Below are 22920 nucleotides of genomic sequence, written 5' to 3'. Positions count from 1 at the left end.
GGTAGCTATGGATAAAACCCAAAGCACTGAAAATGATATTGTGAGAAGACAGCAGCTCTCCATAAGCAGACCAAGGAAAGCATATTTCAGCCTTTCAGTGAAGTATCTTTTCTATGCAGTTCTCTCAGAAAGCATATTTTAACAGCATTGTTTTTTTTAAAAAAAAAAATGGTGCCATCCCTTTATATTCTCTCTCTCTTTCTCTGTCTCTGTCTCTCTCCCCAATCCTTACAAAAGCTGGTGACTTTAGCACAATAACCATGACAAGATGTGATGTATCACGGATCACAACCCAAATACTGAAAAAAACTATGTCAAGCCTGAGAGATATGCATTTTAGAAATTAGCATGCTTTGTCATCATCTCCTTAAGAAAGCACAAGGAGAGAAAAGCAAGCAGTGGTATTCAGACATAAGAAACAGGTTTCTGGGTTTTTCCAACTGAATGCCCATTCTATTGACTTCTTAAAAATGAAACATCATATTGTTTCTCTTTTAATGCTATCATTTTATTTTAAAGAAAACCCAAACAAACCAAAACCAAAACAAACAAAATAAAACAATCTTAGGATTGGGAGGAGGAGCTATTTTACAGTTTTTTAAAAAAAGAAATAAAAGCAGTTAAATCAGGAACAAATTATGTGAACATGAACTTGCATTGAACAGTTGCTGTTAAGTCCACATCTAAACACAAATAATTGGCATTCTGGTTCAAAACAATAGATTACAAGGTCATCTTTTTCTACTTGCTGTGTCAATGTCAGAATTTTCATAAAAACCCAACATTTCAAAGTCACTCACAAAAAACCCTGAAAATGATATTTATACAAAGAACCATTTTTTTTAAAAAGGGCAAAATATCGATATGAACAGTATTTCCCAGAATGCACATTTCATATATAGACTATTTATGTATGAAATGATGTCAAAATTACAGGCATCAGGTCTTTCTAAACCAAGGTACAGTTTTACTGAATACATAGTTCAAGGCTTTCTTACCCATACGTGCTTAAAAGGAAATCTTTATGTAGAGTGCAATGAAGAACAATGAATTAAGTAAGCATGTTTAAGAGAGGCTTTATATGTAAAATGCGAACCAACTTATACTTCCCTGTTTTATTTGGGGACACTGTGATCCTAAACTTTCAGGAAACTGAATGAAAGTTTTACTGTTTATAAAGTATAATAAATGTAGCTGCTTATTTTAACCAATTGTATAAAATGTTGTTAAAATAGTAAGCATGCCAGACTATAAGAACAGAAATGTCTTAAGTCAAAAGGCATAGTTTTCCTGGTTTTCCTTCTCAAGGGAAAATATTTTAAAAAGTGGAATGGGAAAACAAAACAAAACTTTTTTTTTAAAAGTCAAAAACAAGTGAGTATCTTCTTAGAAACACCAAGTGGACAAGAAATGGGGGAATCAAACCAGGGAGCCATATTGCAACACAAGAGTACAACCCAAACAAAAAACAAAAAACCCATCAGATTTCTTTTTGGCAATTTTTTTTTCCATTTTACAACCTAGTCTGCCTGTTCAATTTTCTGAATCCCACCCTGCACTGTGGGTAGAATTCTTCAGCTTGTGAAATGGAAGGTGCGACCTGTCCCAGGAGCTGACGTTAACCTCACGGGAAGTGCATTATTTGGTACCCGGATGGAGCAATGCCATCATTATTTGGAAGGTTTTACAAATGAAGTTCAGGGAACATAGTGCCTACCCACATCTGTGACTTCTCTACATCTGCCCCGGTTCAAGCTCACAAAACGCAGGGTCTCATACTTCCTGCAGCTCTTGAAGTTCACTACTTTCTCTTTGGCTCTGAATTACTGCTGCGGTTGGGGAGCCGCCTTGTGTGTAAATGACCATGCTTGTTAACTGTTCCCCTGCACCGTCAGGGGCCACAGCATCAGTATTTAGAGCAGCGTCAGCCTGCAAAAGCTCCTGAGAGTCAGCGGCCTCAATCACAGTGTGGGAGTACACACCGGGCTCATCCTGCACCTCCTGGGGCAATTCAGTGACGATGTAATGCGTTGTGCCTTCTGGGAAGTTGCCACTGGAGTCCTGGACCATGGCTTGGGCTAACTCTTCAGTCACGATGATTTGTGAGATCTCCCCATCAGATTCAACCAGATCCACGTGTTCTCCTTGCATGCTCAGGGCGTGACTCCCCGCTTCCTGCATGATGATCTGGGACCCTTCCCTGGCCACCATATGAACGGTTCCTTCCTGATTGACAATGACCTGAGTGACCCCCTCTTTCATCAGCTGGTCTGCGGCCGCTGTGTCACAGACAGCAAACTGGAGTACTCCCTGAACCATCTTCTTAAAGGCAACCTGTGCTCGCTCCTGAGATGCAATGATGGTCGATGGGCGCATGACCTGGGTCACTACTTCCATCGGCTCTACGTCTGAGGGGCTTTCCTGAATCTCGTGGAACATCTGCATTTCTTGCGTTTCGGGCTCAGCAGGAACACTGGATGCCTCTTGACTGGGCATCTGTATCAAGATATCTTTATGACCAGACCTAGTTCTCTCCTGGTGTCCAGTCCTATTTTCCGCTTCTCCTAGTTCAGTAACAGCACAGAGCAAAGCGTCAAGCGCAGAAGATGAGTCAGAAGGAGGTGCCGCAGCCTCGGCCACATCTAAGATTTCCTGTTTCATCACCTGTTGCATCACAGTACCATCAGAGTCAGCAGACTCTCCCACTTTGGTGCCTCCCACCGAGCCTTCCACAACCACTACTTGCGTGGCCCCCTCTGCTAACTGCTCAGTGAGAATCTGTCCTGGTACCATGCCGCCCACATGGGACCCATTTTGACTGGTGGCAATGACCTGCCCATCTTCCGTAATATGGACCACCCTTGCCACTTGGCCAGCCATTGCCAAAGTCTGGAGGGTGGCAGCTGCAGTTTCCTCCATGGAGGCATCAATTGCAAAGTCACCATTGTAGCCTTGAATGATGATGACTTGCTGCACTTGTTCAGCTGACTGTGTTTGCCTCTTGCTGCTTCTAAGGGACTTTTCTTTGACTGGAGAGCCTTCTGCCAGGGCAGCTGCAGTAAAAGGACTGTCTGTTTCCACAAAGGTCGCTCCCTGTCCCTTCAGGCGGCATTCATAGGACTTGGAGACAATTCCTAGGAAAGAAAATGCTCAGTTACCATACGGTCTTAGAAAAGGTTTTGGCAAGTCAAACAAGAATCTATAGACTTAGAAATAGCATCAGTGTATATTCACGATGTAATTGTGAATAATCTCTTATTAGATATGCCGAGCTGCATTGGTAGACGGGTTTTTTTCCTGATGTGAATGAAATCATAAGTGTGGTTAAAAAAAATAACACAGTAGAAAGCTTGGAGATCCCAAGTATAATCTCTGCTTCCTAGCTATGTAACCTAGGGCAAATTCCTCACCTTCTATAAGCCTGTTTCTTCACCTGTAAAAAAAATACTTCTTGTGATAATCATGAGGATCAAATAAGCTAAGATATGTAAAGTGCTTTGTAGACACTGAAGCACCATGTCAATGTGAACTATTATTATTGTTATAAAGTTAAGGGTTTTGTAGAACATTGTTCATTTAGATTAATATCACTTTTGAAGGTGCAGTACAGAAATATAACACACGATTTGTTTATATCATCAAAATTGTGACATTCAAATGTATTTTTATAAATTTATTTCCATTCCATGTACCTTTATTATGTGCCTGCTACGTGCCAGGCATTATGCTAAGTAATGGGGATATAAGGACAATGAGGAAACAGTTCTTGCCTTTAAGGAGCCTATATTCTACTGGGGGCTACAGTGTGGGCAGAAATACTATGTTCTTTGAAATATGTGAAGAATCTGCAATCTTGTCAGTTTCTTGTCAGTTGAGGGAATTTGCAGGGTAGGCCCTACCTTCTACAGGGTAGCTGTTATCACAACTCATCAATGATGACTCAGTTGAGTTCACATAACTAGATGGGAGGTGGGACTGCTCAGTGCCCTATCCACTATGCCAGGCTGCCTCTCGTAAATAAGCACAGCACAAGGATGATGGCTAGGGGGAATTGGGGAACGTTTCACAGAGGAGATAGGATCTGATTTGAGCCTTAAAGGGAGACAAAGATTCTGGAGGCAGGAGTGAGTAGACAGAACATTCTAGGAATGAGGAATGGTCTTTGTGAATTCATGGAGGTTGGGGTATCAAGTCTGGGGAACAACGAGGAGGTGAGTTTAGTTGGGATATGGAGATTATAAAGAATAGTATGAAATAGGACTAGAAAGGTAGGAGGGAGTCAGATGGTTGGAGACTCTAAGTGCCAAAGTAAGGAGTTTCTATTTTAGCCCTTGAAGACTTTTGAATAGGAAAGTGACATGGTCAAAACCTTGATTTAGGAAAAATTTTTTAGCAGATGATCAGAGGATGCATTGGAGAGGGAAGCAGACTGGAAGCAGGAAAACCAATAAGGAGGCTATGGTATGGTAGTCCAGGTGAGGGATGATGGAGTAGCTTTGCAAATGGAAATGGAGAAAAAAGAACGAACGTAAGTGATGTTGTAGAGGAAGAACCAACAACAAAGTGGTTAGTAACTGCCCAGATAGAAGGCATGAAAGAGAGGAAAGGAGCTAAGGATAACACCGAAGTCATGAACCTCCTCGCTATTTTACCCAAAGAAGCCTATTCACTAACCCTGACCTGCCATTTTTCTTTTCAAATCTTCATGGAGGATGAATGGTTTGAGACTAGTTATTGCTGTTTTCAACAGACATTGCTACTTGTAGAAGTTCTAGCCCAGGAAGTACTGAGCAACAGTATCTCCTAATACAAGAAAATTCAGAACGTACAATGATGGGATTTAGAAGTAGAAGGGATTTTAGAAGTGATCTAGTACACCCAATTATCTTACAGATAAGGGAACTGAAGCCCAGAGAAGTAAAGTGATGTGCCCAAGGTCACACAGTTACCAGAGTAGGAATCTGAACACAGGTCTTCCAAGTCCAAATCTAGTATTCTTTTCACAACATCAAGCTGCCAGAATATCTATAGATGCTTATACAGATATATCTGTAGATGTACAAAATCTCTACCATACATATGCAGGCACACATCCGTGCAGATCACTAATCTTCCCAAATAACAGATGATATAGATCAATGATTTCCTTGTAACTTAGTGGAATGAAATGTAACCTTAAACTATAATCTTTGCAGTCATGTGAAAGCATTCAATTGTTTAAGTAGAAACAATGCCTACATTTTCATTGTAAATCTGATTTAAGTTCTTTTCTATCAGTTTTGTCTTCACTATCTCTTATGACTGCCAGTTTAGAAGATATCCACACTGAAAATTTCTATTTCTACATAGAATACAGATATCTCAATAGCACTTACCTTTTTTAGCACAAAAGTTTTTTTTAATGTCTTTGTCCTTATTGTAAGTACAAATGTTCAATGCCAACTTATCCCATTAAAAAGAACCCCACTAGTTCCTTTGATTGACTCTCAGTTTAGACATGGAATGCCCTCCAGTTGCTTGTGATGTCTCAGAGTCGGAAAAATATCACAGAAACATACTGATTTTTAAATACAGGAAGAAAACCCTTCTACATGCCTGCTCATAACCTGGAGAAGGCCAAAACTGGAGAGGCTTTTTTCTTGTCAAAATGGGAACCTTAACATATTCTAGTTTTGCTTGTTCAACAGTTGAAACTTTAGGGGCACCAATTTTTTCTATCTCAACTTGCAAAGGGATTAGGAAAACCCTGTAGTTGGGAAGGGAAATGAAGAGTTGAAACTGAAGATGTTTTTTTCCAAATGAAAGGTCACTTCCATATTGTGGATTCTGAATTGAAGGGTGGGGGAGGGCAAAGAGATACACTGTTGAAACACACTCTTACACCCTGATCTTTGCTTCTCTGTAGGCAGTGACACCAAGTGTGGAAGAAAAATATAAAAATGACTCCTATATTAACATGAGCTAGAACCAAGTAATCTGTAGTCTTTCCCAGGACTAGAAGGGTCTCTCTCTCTCGTCTCCCATTTTAGGTGGAATTTGCCATATAATGTATGAAAAGCACTTTACAAATTTAAAGTGTTATATAAATAAAACTGCTGTATGAATTTATTATTGTCAGTTACTTAAGACCAATGCAAATTTCCTATTTTTGAGGACTGCTCCAGAGGATCAATCGACCATTTATTTATTTGATGTTAGCAAACATTTATTAAGTGCTTACTGTTTGTCATGTGCTGAGCTAAGCACTGAGAGGAGATGGATGCTACAAGTACCCTTCTAGTGTATAACCACTCTAATTGTCTTTTCATCTAACCTAAATCTGTTTTTTTCCCCTAATATCCTGTTTCTTTTTATTTTATTATCAGCATTGATGAAGACCCATGGTCATATATAGTAGCGCCATGGCCAGGGCTGGAGTCAGGAAGAGAAGACCCGAGTTCAAATCCAGCCTCAGATGCTTAACTAGTTATGTGACCCTAGACAAATCACTTAACCTTTGTTTACCTCAATTTCCACATCTGTAAAATGGGGATAATAACAGCACCTACCTCCCAGGGTTGTTGTGAAGATCAAATGAGATAAGAATTGTAGAGCACTTAACACATAGTGAATGCTATATAAATGTTAGCTATTATCAATTAACAAGTGTTTACTGAGTGCTTCCAATGTTCCCAGTGCTGTGCTAAATGTTATACAGGAGTTCTCAAAGTGTAGTGCAGGGACCCCCTGTGGCTACCTGCAACACTTTCAGGGGATCAATGCAATCAACAACCATGATTTGCAGAGGACTAATGATGAAGTTTATTACATAATGTCTAAGCATGCTCTGTCTATTACCTTGTCTAGGGTGAGAGACTCGAGGTACAGAATGAGAAATACTCTTTTGATATGGCCAATGGAAGGATTTCTTTTGCTTGACTATGCATATTTGTCGAAGAGGTTGTTATAAAGGGAGGTGGAAAGGAGAAAAGATAAATGCTTGTTAATTGAAATAAAAATTTTAAAGTGAACATTAACTAGTTGATGTTCAGTTTGCCATCTATTAGGAACTCCCGGTTCATTTTCCCTACTACACTTTCAAGGTTTTTTGTTTTGTTTTGTTTTGTTTTTGCCTTTAGTAATGTGCAAATAGCTCAAATTGATATCTTTAAGGTTTACAAAGTGCTTTCCTCAAAATAACCTTGTGGGGGCAGGCAGGACAAATAGTGTTACTCTCATTTTAGAGATAAAGGAACAGGCTTAGCAAGGTTAAACAAGTAGTCTAGGATGACATAGTATCAAAACTGGGATACAAACCCTGGTCTTTTGACTCCAAAGAAAAAATTCCCCTCACTTTCAGTAACTACACCACTCTGTAGTTTCCCCTCCTTTGCTAGTTATGTTATATTTTACTCATCCTTACTGAATTTATTCCAGTTTGTTCCTGTCCCTTTCTTATTTTCTAGGTCATTTTAGAGTCTGATTCAGCTTTGATGAAAAAGGAAATAAAGGTAATGGGAACAAACAAAAGTAGCCTTCAAATCATATGGTGCCACACTCTCCTTATTTTCAGAGATGGAAGAAGCTTGGGATAGGGAAGAAAAAGCTAGGCATCCTATTCTTGGATAGTCCCTGAAATAAATGGTACACTTCTAGGGCTATGCAACTCCAGCCTTTACTCTGCAATTGAAAGAAAGTCTCTTGGGTGCAGAGTTATCCAGTGAATCCCTCGCAGCACTGATAATTATGCTATTCTGAGCAGCTTACTTAATCTATTTGAATCCAGAGGTGAGTTAAGCCACTTCCTGACCATTAAAGTAAACTACATGGGTAAATACTGCTGTCACTAAGGGGTGTGATGAAGCTTAACTACACCAACATCTTAACCTCAGCTCGGTGCAAGCCCAGCTATTCCATCACAGTTCATAAATGCGATTGCAGGTCCATCTTTTGATTCAGCAATTTAATAACTTCGAGTGCTGTCAGTACTGCTTTGAAAAATGGCTCCTATAAAATGTAACAGCCTCAATCAGATTGTAAAAGATTCACCCACAGAAGATTCTTCCATTTCAACTATAATGAATTAATGTTGAGCTATGTAGAAGTTCAAGTGTCATTTAAACTAATGTGAATCTCTACTGTAACTTTAAATTTTTAAATTTTAACTGGACCAGGAATTTACTGGGAACATCAACTTTGATTTCAGAGATCTTCTTAGTAAATACGAACTGCTGATGACACAAGTTTCTTCTTCTTCTTCTTCTTCTTCTTCTTCTTTTTTTGAGTCCAAATAACCCAAACAGCATATATTTGGAGAATGAGAAACTCAAACTGTACCTAAATCCTGTCGTTGGACAGTTCTTTAATGGACGACTCTTGTTCAACATATTTACATTACTCTCCATATCATTTAAAGACAAAGTCTGATTTTTACACAGCACATAGTAGCTAATCAGATTCCATATTTAAATTCATTGTTGCTTCTTCCCCCCCCCCCACTTTACTTCAAACACAACGAAGCACAATGAAGCTTTGTGTGAAAGATTCTCAAGTGGGGTTAGAATGCAATCTACTGTCAGTCCATGAATCCTCAACCTATAGCTTGCAGAGAGTATCAAGACTTTCAAAAATAGATTATTAACTTCTGTTGGAAAGTGGGTGATAGTTTATACTGTGTTGAGATCAAGAAGTTATATCATGGATTATTTGGGTGGGGGCTGTATTTTTTTTTAGGGAAATGGATTGTTAAAAGGCTCTTTGCCAGAAAAGCATTATAAAATGAAAGTCTTCTTTATCGGCTCCTTGCATTCTAGTTTTTCCCCAAAGTGAAATTCTCTGCAACTTAGACACAGCAAATCCATAACTGCAGGGGATGGAAGGGTTAAATTACTAAACCGCCCCCCGCCAAAAAAAGAACCTGTTAATGGTCCTCTTTAGTTGTCTGTTATGCTTTTGGGAAACCACAGATAGGGGTTAGTACCTGACTACTTCTTTTGTGTGCGTGTGTGCGTGTGTATTATTCTTTCGTTACTGTCATCATTTTTTTCCAACAGAATAAATACCTTATGCTTTTGTTAAGCTTACATTTAATTAAAATGTACAGAATTTGTGCAGTAAACTCGAATGAAACAAATAAAACAAAGGCCCCCTCTCTTGAAGGCATACGTTGTGAATGAAAAATGTCATTACAGACTAAAAAATTTTGCAGTAAACAGGGCCTACAGAGAGAAGTTTCCCCTGTAATGACATCCATAAAATACACAAATGGCACTTTTAGTACCATCCTGAATATGGCATTTTCTGTGCTCTACACACAATCTAAATGGTTTGATCATAGAGCATAATACTCCATTGGGTTTATAGAACAATCAATGTTCCATAAAATGATGTATTTATCCAATAGTAGGCTCAGCAGTTACTGGTGTATGACATTGTAGGACACTGGCTTTGTACTCTTCAGCAGCACACATGCTGGCTGTAAAACTTATCTAACACTACTTCAACAACTTCATCTCATCTGTGTCAAGTAATTTGTTGAAGCCTTAGCTTGGTTTAAAAAAAACTTGTAATAAAAATTCATAGAATTTTCAAGAGAATGAAAGCTGATGACAATAGAAAGGTCACATTGTGTCTCCACTAAAGGGGTCAAAGGTCATTAGCAGTTCTAAAACAGAAAGTAGATTTCATGCATCGTGTAGCAGATAAAGATGGCATTAAAGAGACTTGTCCTAGAATGAAATCCATAATGTGTTAGGAAAACCTGTGCTAATAGTATATGTAAACGATTTTGTTTCTACTAACAGTCCTATATTTTAGCTTTCTGAGCTTTTTCTGAAGTTATATTAAGTGTTTATAGATAACTAGATTAAGCCTCAGGTATCATTTGTATTTTGTTTTCTAAAGTCATTTAGTATGACGTATAGCCTAAGAATCTGGGATGGTTTAGTGTTATCATCAAAGTGCTTTACATATTGTATATTTTTTGAAAAATATGGCTCTTTCTCCATAAAATTTCTGCAGGCACTCATGACATTGTGATTCTTAGTCACATATAATTTCTCTCAATTTCAATTTCGAGGTATAATTTTTAACAATGAACTAAAGAAATCATACTTAATGTCTATTAAAATGAAACAATATTAGTAGATTATGCTAATAAATTAGAGCCATATTTTAATGTCACAAATCTTATAAGTTTCTCACGTGAAAGTAGGAAAATGACAAAATGAAATTCAATGAAATATAACCTTCTAGAAATTTCAAAGACGGGGAATAAATTAACTTTATAACAGCAGCTACCAATAGTTTAGCCAGTCAAATCGATATCAATAACTGCCCTGGTAACCTGTTCATTTCTTGGACAATAATAATTACTTGGTATTGTTAAGTATTCCATATCACATAAGCTCATAGTTAAACATAGACTTAAATAGTTTAATGTACTCAACTGTAACATCTGCATATTGGAAATGCTCTTCTGATTCAAAGAATGCAACAGACAACTCTCACAATGACCCTTAGTTTCCAGAGAGAAAGACTAAAGCCCAGTGGTTACATGAGCAACTTTTCTGAGATCATAGAATGTGTATCAGGCTGATATAACCATCATGGTTCCCATCTCTATATTCAGACAAGTAAATGATGCTTTTCACTCTCATTTTCAGAAGAACAAAGGTCAATCAATGCTTCCTTTCTCTTCATCACTTTCAAGGACTATAAGCTGTATTTTATCCAGGTTACATGTGAGTGTTAGCATAAACCCACAATTTTTAGTCATCACTTGATAGAAAACAAAGATGCATTGTTTTCAGTCGTTTGCCCTAAATGTTAAATATAATTACATAACAAATTAGGCTACATAACTTTATTTCGGAATATTGACTAAATTTGAGCCCATTCAAACAATCAAGATCGTGTTATATAAATGGACACAGGCTACTGTGCTGTATTTGTTATTATTCAGTAATTTTAAAATAATTTCTAATATTTGCTCCATGACACATATCTGCAGAGAGGAATTATATATAAAAACTATTTGAGCACCTTCTTCCAAATTTATGAACATGATTAAACATTCCGAGAATAGGAAAAATATTTTTTTTCATGAAAACATATTCATCCTAAATCATACAGCTCTTTTCACTGAAGTTCATCTGCACATGTGTAACAATGTATCAATGCATGATCGGCTCAAAATAGTACATCAATCTAAGGAACATGCTATTTTCTTTTCCCTTCATTGTCAACATTATTACATCACATCACATTATGATAATTAGCAATGATAATTAATAATAAAAAGATGTCTCACTGAATAGTAAATCGAACTAAGTTCAGACTCTAGATAGCAATTCAAAACTCTCTTCCATGATTTTCATTTTATCCTGACTCAGTATCCATGGGCCTATATATTTCAATGGTTACTGAAGGGAATGACAAAGAGATAAGGACAATATTTTACCTTTAAAGTCACAAACCCTAAGAAATTTTGTATTAAATCAGACCCCTAGGTATATATTTTCATTTTCATGCATGAAGATCTAACCATAATAGAAGCTATGCTCACAGATCCTCATTCAGCAAGATAAGAATATACCTTTTAAGGTTATCTTGATTTGGTTGGGTTCCCTCTGTACCCCTTTGCCATCTCACTGCTGCTTTGGAGGCCTGTAGGCAACTTTAGCCCATTTTTAGCAGTAGCCAGCACTTTCCAACTGAATACTTATAACAAATTCTACTAGTCTACTTAACAGATGGTGATAAGAATGGCATCATAAAGTTAGATTATAAACTGTGCTTTGAAATCCTGGCATGAAAGATCCCTGGTATAAAGAGCTCCTATCGATGTATCACAATTTATTTTTTTAAGGAACACCTAGTTTATCTGCTAACAGAGAACTATTAGAGAATTATAACAACTCCTGTAGTTTTGATATGCCATATAAGACCTAGCCTGCATTAATACTACAACAACAACAACAGCAACAAAAGGAAGAAGAAGTGAACTTCAGGGTTTATTTCACAAAAAAGGTACTGCCACCTTCCCTTTTTTGTCTCCATATCATTTGTATCCACATGTCTCCATAGGTCTAACATCCTAGGGCTTGGATCACTCAAAATAGTATTAAATCCTAAGATGTTTCTCTACCAAGTAGGAGAGGTGGGCTTTTAATTAGAGGAAGCTTTGTTAAATATTGAACAAAGAAAATTAAAAAGTCTTCAAGAGAATCCAAAACAAAACAAAACAATTAAAACATTTTAAACCCTGGGCTAGGTGTTGGCCAGACAAAGATTTAAAAAAACAAAACAAAACAAAACATATAGTACCTCTCAGGGGACAGAATACTAGGCCCTGAGCTGGGAATACTTGAGTTGAAATCTATTGTCAGAGATTTACTAGGCTGTCACTTAAAACTTAGGCAAGTCACTGTCTGCCTTGATTTCCTCAACTGTATAATAGAGATAACAATAGCACCTACCTCAGGATTATTGTGAGGATCAAATGAGATATATGTTTAAAAAAAAAAAAGGCACTCAGCATAGTGCTTGGCATATAGTAGGTGCTTAATAAATGCTTATTCCCTTCTTTTCTGACTTCCCAGACCCATCTCTGATAGAGATAGGGATGATTTTTGCTGTTGTTATTCAGTTGTGTCCAATCCTTCTTGACACCATTTGGGGTTTGATGGACCAAAAAACTGGAGTGCTTTGCCATTTCCTTCTCCAGCTCATTTTACAGATGAGGAAACTGAAGCAAACAGGGTTCAATGACATGCCCAGGATCTCCCAGTGTAAGTGTCTGAGGCCAGACTGGAATTCAGAAAGAGGAGTCTTTCTGATGCCAGGCCTGGTACTCTATCCACTGAATCACCTAGCTAGGTGCCCATACAGAAAGTACAAAAATAAATATAATACAAGGTAGAACGTGACAAGGGCAAAGGAAAGATTTAGACAAAGTACTGGAAAAAAAAATTTCACCCTGTGTTGGTGGTAGGGAATATAGATCCAAGAAGATTTCATGGAGAATGTGACACTGGGCCTAGAAGGAAAAGAATTACAAAAGGCAGGGATGTAGAGGGTATACATTCCATTTACAAAGAATAACTTGTAAGAATGTACACAGCGAGGAGGTGGCATGTTGTGCTGGCTCAAAAGTAGAGTTCATGAAAGGGGGGATTATGAAATAAGGCTGAAAATAAAAGGAAATTGGAATCAGATTGTGGAGGGCCTTAAACGCCAACATAATGAATTTATTCTGTAAGTAATAGGCAGCCACTGAAGGCTTTTGAGGACAGAGTGACATGTTCAGATCTATGCACTGGAAGATTCTTCAGGCAGCCATGTGAAGAACTGACTGGAGGGGAGCTAATTGAGGTAAGAGGATCAGTTAAGAGGGTTACTGCAATCCTGTAGGTAAGAGGGATATTCCAAACAATGGTGGCAATGGGAATCGAGACAAAACAAATGTGAGAGATGTGATGACAGAATAGATGACACTTTACAATTTGTTAGATACAGAAAATGTGGGAGAGGAAAAACAAAGATGATTCTCAGGCTAAGATCTTGGGTGATTGGGATGATGCTATAAATAGAAGCAGGGAAGTGGTAAGGTGGAGATTTTTAGGGAAAATAAAATGAGTTCTGATTTTGACATGCAGAGATTAATGTCAAAATTTCAGATGGAGCTACGTACACCAGAAATAAAAGATTGGGATTTGGAGCTACATTTGTTACTGGTTGTCCTTCATTCTCAAAGAGGACCAAAATGACGTAGCTTTACTAGAGTCAAGTTTCAGTGTGTCCAACTGTGGCTGATCAGACCAATATGAGCTCAGAATGTTCTACCACAGTTCAGGCACAAATAGTCCATGTAAGCTTTTGGGGTAGATTCTCTACGTACAGCAGAAATAAAAGCTTAGCATTAGGATTTAGGAGTTACTAACCAATCAACAAGTATATATTAATTGGCTACTACATGCCAGGCATATCTTAAGTAAAGATAATAATTGAAGCATTGGAGGTGGATGAGCATGCCAACAAAGAATCTAATGTGTCAAAAGAAGAGCAAAATGTTCAGGGCAGAACCTTAGGGAACACTCATTTAAGATGGTAGGAGGAGGAGGGGGAAGATGAAGAAAGTTAAGAAGCCAGGAAAGCTGTCACAAACATAGGAAGAGAACTAATAGAGAGCAGTGTAATGGAATCAAGGAAAGGAGAAGAAAGTGTAAAAAAGGACAGAATGGTCAACAGTGCCAGAAGGAGAGAATCCAGTAAGGATGAGGGTGGAATTTGGCAATAAGAGGTCACTGGAGAATCTGAGAGTACAGTTTTAGTGGCCTGGTGGAGAATGAAGCCAAGAGGTTGAGAAACGTATGGGAAGTGAAGAAGTGTAAGCAGAAGTTTAGATTATTCTTTATAGAAGTTTAACAGTGAGGAGGAAACTCTCAACGAAAAATACATATATTTAATTAAGTTTACTAGGTTAGGGTTTTTGTTTTTGTTTTTGTTTTTGTTTTTTTTTTGAGGGGGAGAAGGGGAAAGGAGATCCAGACTGATATTTACAACAGTGGAAGGCTGCCTATTCTATCTATTCATAAAGCTTCTTCTAAATCTAAGTTTAAAGCAATCTTATAGACCTGTCCAGCCAAATACATTATAGTGGAAGAATAATTTTTTCAAAAATGGAAAATTATGTAAATATGCAAATAGATCATCTTAAGAGGGTATGGCTCCTCTTCGTCTCTCTCAAATATATCTATAGATACCCTGGTAGCAAGAAACATTACACGTGTCTCTCAGTTTTTCTAGTTAACCCTATTAAAAATGATCACTTTTCACCTTTGTAGTCATGTTTGCCTTTCATTTATGTTACAGTATCTTCATATCTTTCTTGAAGAAATTAGAGGAAATAGCCATTTGTCTTCATTGTAGATACTTTCGTATGTATGGTAGAAAACAAACTGCTATTCAGTAACTGCACAGAGGCACCATTAAAATCAAATTTACAGTAAACAGAACCTGCAGCTGGGGTAAAACACTAACTGTTAGTATTTTAATTATCAGCAAAGCTTTTGGAGGTCTAACATCTGCTCATAGCCAAATGACAGCAGCTGCTTGTGTACCCTTAAAACAATGTGAATTTCTTCTCTAAATATTAAAATGAATCATATGTTCTGTGTTCATCACTGCTATTTTCCTATTAAGCTGGCAATGTCTATAAGGGCATGCTGAGCTTATGGGTGGAAAAACTGTAAAGGGTTGACCCCTTCAAAGGATGAGATCCAAAGACAGCAAACATACTTGAGTCTGTAAATTGAAAATGTTTAGAGACAGTACCAGAGGTCACCAGGGGCCAAGATGTAGCTAGTAAATGTGAACAAAACATCAGCAGTTAAGTTTTGATCACTGAGCTCTACAGCAGCTTCAAGGACAGGACTTCTCAGAATCTCAAAGTGCCAGAGGTCCAAGAGCTGGATGGTATTCTAATTCCATACCTCATCAAGCAAAGCAGATAGAAAGCAATTCAAAATGCCATCAAATTAACCAAAATCTTCTGTTTCAAGTCTATTTAAAAAGAGTATTGAATAGCAATGGTCACAAGATTTCACCACCCTAATTCAGGCTAGGACATTTCATTGTTTTCTGGAATAATTTAAAAACATTCTGGGGTAAACATTTTATACTGTTACCTGGAGCCTCAGTTTCTAAACATGTAAAAGTAAACACTCCGAAAGGATAGATATTAAGAATACCCAGGGGATCTTGAAGGTGATAATGGAAACAATGAATACACTGACTTTTTTGTCCTTCACTGACTTCCTGACTTTAATCCTATGTTTTACATAGATGCCTGCCAAAATCAGCCTTCCCTCTCCTGGCCTCCCAACCCCTCGTACCCTGCTTTTTTAAAAGAGGGAAATCCTTGGAAAGTACATTTTTTTTCAAGCTTTCATCCCAAGGCACACCCTGTTACACCTGGCCCATTTATGGACACATTTGTAATTGCACATGCAGTGGAGGAGTGGTGGGGACAATTATTCTGTTTGTACATGCCTGTTTGCAGGTGGAAATGGCAAGTTTTCAGATGCACCTGTTATGTCTAGAGATAACATTTTGGGCCATTATGCTATAGCTGCTAAGTGTTCCATGTATCAAAAGAGGCAGCAGACTTCTGATACATGAATTTTAAAACAGGGCAGTAAGTCAGATGGAGTAATACTACTTGGGCCATTATTAGGTATGGTTCAACTGCATAAAATTCTATACTGCCAATTGAGATTAGAAAATTACAGTGATTTAAAAAAAAATCACTAAACAGTTTAAAGTCTTTCTCAAACAGGAAGTGCTAATTTACTTTTTCTTAAGCAAATATACAAGAGAGGGCTAGATCTTACCCTCACGAAGAGGAGGACAGAGCTCATTAAAATGTAAAATCAAATACAGCACAGGTATGATGGACACTGCTCTGACTTGATCTCAAAATTATGTGTCAACGCAAAGATAAAGAAAGAAAGAGAGAGTTCAGTACCTTGCACCAATTTTTCAAGCAGTGTTGGTAAGCAACAGAAACAAAGTAAAGTAAAGAATACCAAATCTAGGAGCAAAAATACTAGGCTCAGATTTCATATACATTTTGTGCTTTGGCGATCTATGCTCACTTGATTAGAAAGCACAGCCAACTAATAGCAGTATTATTTTTCCAGCCACAGGTAAACAAAGAGTATGAACTCTTCTAAGAAAAACAATTATGTTTGAAAGAGGATGGTTAGTAAGCATATATCAATGATTGCCTTCTTGAGATAGTCTTTAACCAACTTACAGAAATAATTAGACCAAGTTTTAAAAGAGGCAATTTATTTACTATAACCATGTAGCTTTAGATCCACCATCCTGTGGTTGTGGCAAGTCGGTCTATTAAAAAAAAACAATAACAAAAAAACACACAAAAACCCCATGGCTTGCTATATTACGCCAACCCAGAACTCACACTTCATATGGTGTAGTGAACAGGACCCTGAACTTGAAGTCAAGAAGACCTGTCTCAATGCCTCAGTTTCCTCATCTGTAAAATGAAGGGACTGGACTCAATGACCTCTAAGATCCCTTCCAGCTCTAAGCCTATGATCTTATGCTCCTTTAATATGATCTACTTGGATTTTTTTTAGGGGGCCATCTCCTGGACCACCCTCCTCATGCTGTTCCCTTTACCCCCTTCTCTTCTATTTCTTGCTCTGGGAAGAATATCAAAATAAACATTATATTTTAGATGAGTAATGAAGTAATTCCGTATATCAAGATGATATATTCATATAAGGAAATCCATGAACTATAGTCAGGAACTATGGTAGAGGCATTTGGATGAGGGTCACTGGAGGAAGAAACAGAAACACTATTGTAGTGGGAGTATATGTAGTGGAGCACTGGGACAGGAGGGAGAACTATGTAAGGAATTCAGGGAACAGACCACAAGCTTCTCATAGGAGAATGAAATAATAGTTATGGAAGACTTCATCTATCTAAATACCTTGGTAGAGTTCTCTCTTGACTAAAAGTGGAACAGAGGATAAATTCTTGACTTTCTTCTTCCTTCTTCTAAATGAGCAAAACTGATATTATGAAACCAATAAATAAGGAGGAGCTGGTTACCAAAATACAAATGATAGGGATTTAAGGAAGTCACTACTCCATCTTAGAGTTTGTAAAATATAAAGAGGATAAAGCTTACATGAACTCTTGATTCTGAGAGAACAAATTTCAAATAATTCAAATTAAGGTTAGGTAGGATCCTGTGGCTTAGATATTTTATTGGGTAAACTACCCCAATAGGGATATGATATTTTCAAGTATGAAATATTGATGATACAAAAAAAAAAATCTGATGAGGAAGTAAATAGGAAACTATCGTAAGAATTCAAATAGATGCACAAATAAATTATTTACTTAGATTTTAAAGACATATGCAGACAAGTGGCAGAAAAGGAAGGCAACTGAGGATGAATACAGAGGAGTATCATGGTCCCATAAGAATAATGTCAGGAATGCTAATGCTGAGAAGGAACTAGGGCTAGTGGGGAATTCTAAGGATAATAAAAGAGGCTGTTAAAGCTATATTATGGACTAGAGAAAGATCAAAGAAGAAACAGAAACACCCTTTAAAAAGGATGAGAATGATAAAGGACGATGGAGAGAATGCAGATTTACTCAACTCTTACTCTGCTTCTGTTTTCTATAACAATTTGAACAGGTGATGAAAGAACAAAAAGTTAACAGAATTAAAACATAAGCTGAAGGAGGCTATTGTAAGAGAACACTTAGGACTTTTTAAATCAATTCTTTAAAGTATTCCTTTGGTGGTTTGATTGTACACTACTATATCTAATGGGCCCTTAACCACTGATCGTGCTTTACTCCTGCCATTTTTCCTGCCTTGATGTCTTGCTAATGTGGCACCTCTGACCTAGACCTCCAGGCATCATACTCTGGAGGAGTTTTGGTCTACTCAGTTTTGGAACTTCCAATCTAGTGTTGTGTTGTCCTGATCCCTGAGAGCCTCATATATCTAGCTGGGGCCAGATTCCCAGCTATTCTTCATGAATCCAGCCATATTGCTGCTATGTTGATCCTGGTGCCTCAAGGCACTCCTTAGTCCAATACACTTTCTGCTCGGTTGTCAAAGTGCTTGATAAACTCCCTATTACCTCAAGGATCAAATAAAATGCTTTGTTTGGCATTTGAATACCTTTACAACCTGGATCTTTCCTATCTTTCCAGTCTTCTTTCTATTCTATTCTTCTCTACAAACATTATGACAATGGCATCCTCACTGTTTCTTGTACAGATATTCTGTGCCTGGCTGCCCCCATGACTGGAATGCAGTTGTTCCTGATATCAGCCTCCAGATTTCTCTGACTTCCTTCAAGACTCAGTTCAAATTGCACTTTCTGCAGGAGGCTTTAACATATCTTTGCCCTCCTCCAAACTCAATGCCTTCACCTCAGATTAATTCCATTTCACATTATTTGCATGTTCTCCATCATTAGAAAGCAAGGTCCTTGAGGGCAGGAACTGTGTTTTTGCTTTCTTTATATTCCTGCACTTAGCTTAGTCCCAGGCACATAGTACGAACTTATCAAAATTTGTCAACTGATTTGTACTCCCCTTTCTTTGCTCCTGCACCCTGCCCCTCACTTCTTGCTGTGGGAACAGTAATTGAATCAATATTACCATTACCTCTGGAAAGGTGATGTCAATAATTTACCCTATCCATTTGACCATCCCTGTGACTTCTCAGATCAAAAACATCCTTCCCTAGCCACCACTCCTCTAAGTTTTGTCTTCTCTTATCCTTCCTAGAAGGAATATATCTCTTTTGTATTTGTAAAACCAGCACTTAGTACAGTGCCTGGCACATAGCAAGATATTAACAATTTCTTTTTCTCTCTTCATTCACTAACTTTTTCCAACAAGTTCAAGTTGCCAGTCATTAACCAATTATAGTCTAGGATACTAAAAGAATTTGTGAATGTGGTTACTGAGCAGCTGTCAGTGATCTTTGAAAAATCACTGAGAAAATTATGGGTACAATATGCCCACAGATAATCATACATTCTGATTTAAAAAAAATAAAATAAAGTGGATTCTTCAAAGTATAGGGTTAGTAAGCTTGTCTTGTGTTCCCGACACTAAAAAAGTATGGTTTGTTAGCATTTAAAAAGGGAAGAAGTGATCATTAAAAAAAGTCAACACAAGTTTATCATGCTAGTTAAAATCAATTTCCTTTTTTGACAGGGTTACTACACTAGTCTGGCATGATTCTCTGCACACCCCCTCCCAATCCACATTGGTTTTTAGGTTGATTTGGAACTGACCGAATGACTAGATCCAAACATTCATGACAAATTAATCAATGTCAATTTGGAGAGAGGTCTCTATTAGAGTGTCCCAGTGAACTGTTCTTGGGTTTGTCTGACATTTATATCAGTGATCTGAATGAAGGCATAGTGGCATGTTTATGACATTTGCAGATGACACAAAATTGGAAGAAATAACTAATACTCTGGAAATCAGAATCAGGATCCAAGAAGATCTTGACAGGTTAGAACAATGGGCCAAATAAAAATGAAATTTAATAGGGACAAATGTTCTACATTGATTTTTTAAAAAATCAACTTTACAAGCACCTGATGGCTAGGTAACAGTTTGTGAGCAAAGGGGGCTTTCAGAAAACTTAAAGTTCAATATGAATCACCCTTGACATGGTAGCCAAAAAAGCTAAGGGGATCTTAGCTTTAATTGAAGGATGAAGTCACAAGTGCACAGGAAGAAAGATATGATGGTCCTATATTTTGCTCTGTTCAGATCCCACCTAAATTATTTTTTAAAACTCTATGTGGCACATTTTAAGAAAGACAAGTTGGAGCATTCCAGAGGACATCCAGTATGATGAAAGGGCAGAGACTAGCCAAGTGAGAATCTTTCAAAGGAGTTAGGGATATTTAGCTTATGGTGAGGATGATATTTAGAAGAGAAGACTTAGGAAGGTTAGCTTGGTCATTTTAGGGTATCTGAATGGTTGTCAAATGTTTGAAGGATTAGGTTAGTTCAGCTGGCCCCAAAAGGCAGAATTACTAACCACGGGTAGAAATCAAAAGGAGGAAATCCTTCTAAGATTCCCCATTTGATTTTCTATCCCACTCAGAACAGTGGCTGTTCCAACTGTCTTCTTTTCTCCTCAAACATCTCATCCTCTCAGGTAAGGACCCTGCCTCACATCATTTGCCCCAAGTTCACTCTACCTGCCTTTTCGCCTCACATCTGCCTGACATCAATCCCTATTATCTCTAATGAAGAGGAAGTTCTTCTTCCAGCTATATCCAATCCTTTTACATGTACCCATTAAAAAAAAAAAGCAATCACTTACTTAATGATAGTGCAAAAGAAACAATAATCTTATAGATACTAACATATTAAGGCAATGCATAAATAAAAACCACACCGTAAGGTACATATAACATCCCGATATACAATAAAATCACATTACTCCACTAATGCATCCAACAGCAATGGGGAAGAGTGGGCACACACTTAAGAGGAATCTGGCACTGTGTGTACCTTTGTTCCCATCCACTCTGATCTCTTCCAGAAGACAGTTCCTACTACCACCTCCACTCCCTCTAATCTTCGATCTCTCTCCATCTACTGAGTCCTTCTCTGCTGGCTACAAACATGTACAAGTGTCCCCTATCCTCTAAAAAAAAAATACACTGTATCTTCCCATCTCCACTAGCTATCATCCTGTATTTTTCCTCTTATTCTGTGCAAAACTCCTTGAAATAAACCAACTCCACTCCATGTCTCCACTTTCTCTCCTCTCTCTTCTAAATCCACTGCAACCTGGATTTAGGTCTTATCACTCAACAAAATGCTTTCTCCGGAGTTATCAATGATCTCTTAATTGCCAAATCCAAAGATCTTTTCACAATCCTCATCTTTCTTGACCTTTCCGGTATCTGACACTGATGACCACATTATTCTGCATTCTCTTTCCTCTTTGGGTTTTCATTTCTTCTCATATCTGTCTTACTATTCCTTATTCTCAATCACGTTACAACCACTAACTCTAAGTATGCTCTAAGACTTTGATCTGTGCTTTTATTTCTTTCTTCTCTCCATCCTCTTATTTAGTGATCTCAACCTCTCCCATTGGTACAATTTTCATTTCTATTTATATGATTCTCAGATTTATTTATCAAGCCCTATTTTCTCTTGTACTTTAGTTCCACATCATTAACCTCCTATTAGGCATTCTGACTAGTAGGCATCTTAAACTCCCTATTGCCTTGCAGGGCTGGGGAACCTGCAGCCTCGAGGCCACAAGTGCTAGGGCCTCAAGTGCAGCCCTTTGACTGAATCCAAATTTCACATTTGTTCTGTGAAGTTCGGATTCGGTCAAAAAGGCCATACTTGAGCTCTTTGTGTACACGTTGTCTTTCCATTAGAAGGTAAGCTCCTCAGACCCAGCAACTGTTTTCTCTTTGTCTTTGCATCCCAATGCTTACAATGGTGCCTGGCACACAGCAAGTGCTTAAAAAATTATTTTTATCAACTGCTTGATAAATATTTCAATTCATTGTAAAGAAAGATTTTTTAACTATGGCAGCTGTCTAAAAGTTAAATGGACTTGCTTGATAGGTAGAGAATTCCCCATCATGGGATGTTTGCAGTTAAGAAGCTGAATCACCACTTGATTCACAATTTTTATTCGGGGATAGGTAACTTTTGATGATTCTTTCTACTTCAAGATTCTGTGATTCTGCGTGGAAAAGCTCCAAGTTTTTTCATATTTCCTCAGAAAATAATATTAGAATGTTCAAGTGAATAGGATTTGACATTTTTTCTCATATTTTTTCATATTTTCTGTTTAAACAATGGTTTGCCTCTAATCAGTTTTCAATTTTTAGCTGTTTTTTCATTACCATCATCTTCGTCATCAGAGCATTTATAAAGTGTCTGCATGTGTCACCAGTGTGAAACCTGTACCAAAAAAAGAGATTTAATTTAATCTCACTCAGGCATTTCAGCTGAGTCAGGCCAATTTGGAAGTGGCTAAGAATCAGTTAGCTTGAATAACTAATGGTGTCCACAAGAATAATTATGGGAAAGGAAAAAAAAAACTAGGTCTTGAAAAACTAATGATCTAAATATTTGAGGTAGAGGAGTGTATAAATTGTCAAAGGACAGGGATTCATAGAATCACACATGGTTAGAACTAGAAGAGACCTGACCTATCTTCTAAACATCTAAACATCAAGGGTTTAATTATGAAAAAAATTAGGCTTAAAGAGGTAAAAGTCATCCTTAAAGTGGTCCTTCCTCAGAGTCACTCAGTTAGTAAGGATCAGAGCTGAGATTTGAACTCAGGTCTGACTTTAAGATCAGTGC

At 37.6% G+C, this 22920-nt stretch overlaps 1 protein-coding gene across 1 annotated transcript in view; it reads right to left on the bottom strand.

Moving 5' to 3' along the window:
* Window positions 1-528: 528 nt before the first annotated feature.
* ZNF407 (zinc finger protein 407) overlaps window positions 529-22920 on the bottom strand; it is a 601429-nt gene continuing 579037 nt past the window's right edge. The window contains exon 9 of the mRNA XM_027852399.1: window positions 529-3134. Within this exon, the coding sequence (XP_027708200.1) occupies window positions 1774-3134 (1361 nt within the window). The 3' untranslated portion in view covers window positions 529-1773. The remainder of the gene's footprint in view (window positions 3135-22920) is intronic.

This window comes from Vombatus ursinus, unplaced genomic scaffold (genome assembly GCF_900497805.2).
Source record: "Vombatus ursinus unplaced genomic scaffold, bare-nosed wombat genome assembly UNPS02009573.1, whole genome shotgun sequence".
NCBI lineage: Eukaryota > Metazoa > Chordata > Mammalia > Diprotodontia > Vombatidae > Vombatus > Vombatus ursinus.
The sequence above is the reverse complement of the archived record's forward strand: the minus strand, read 5'-3'. Positions and strand labels throughout refer to the sequence as shown.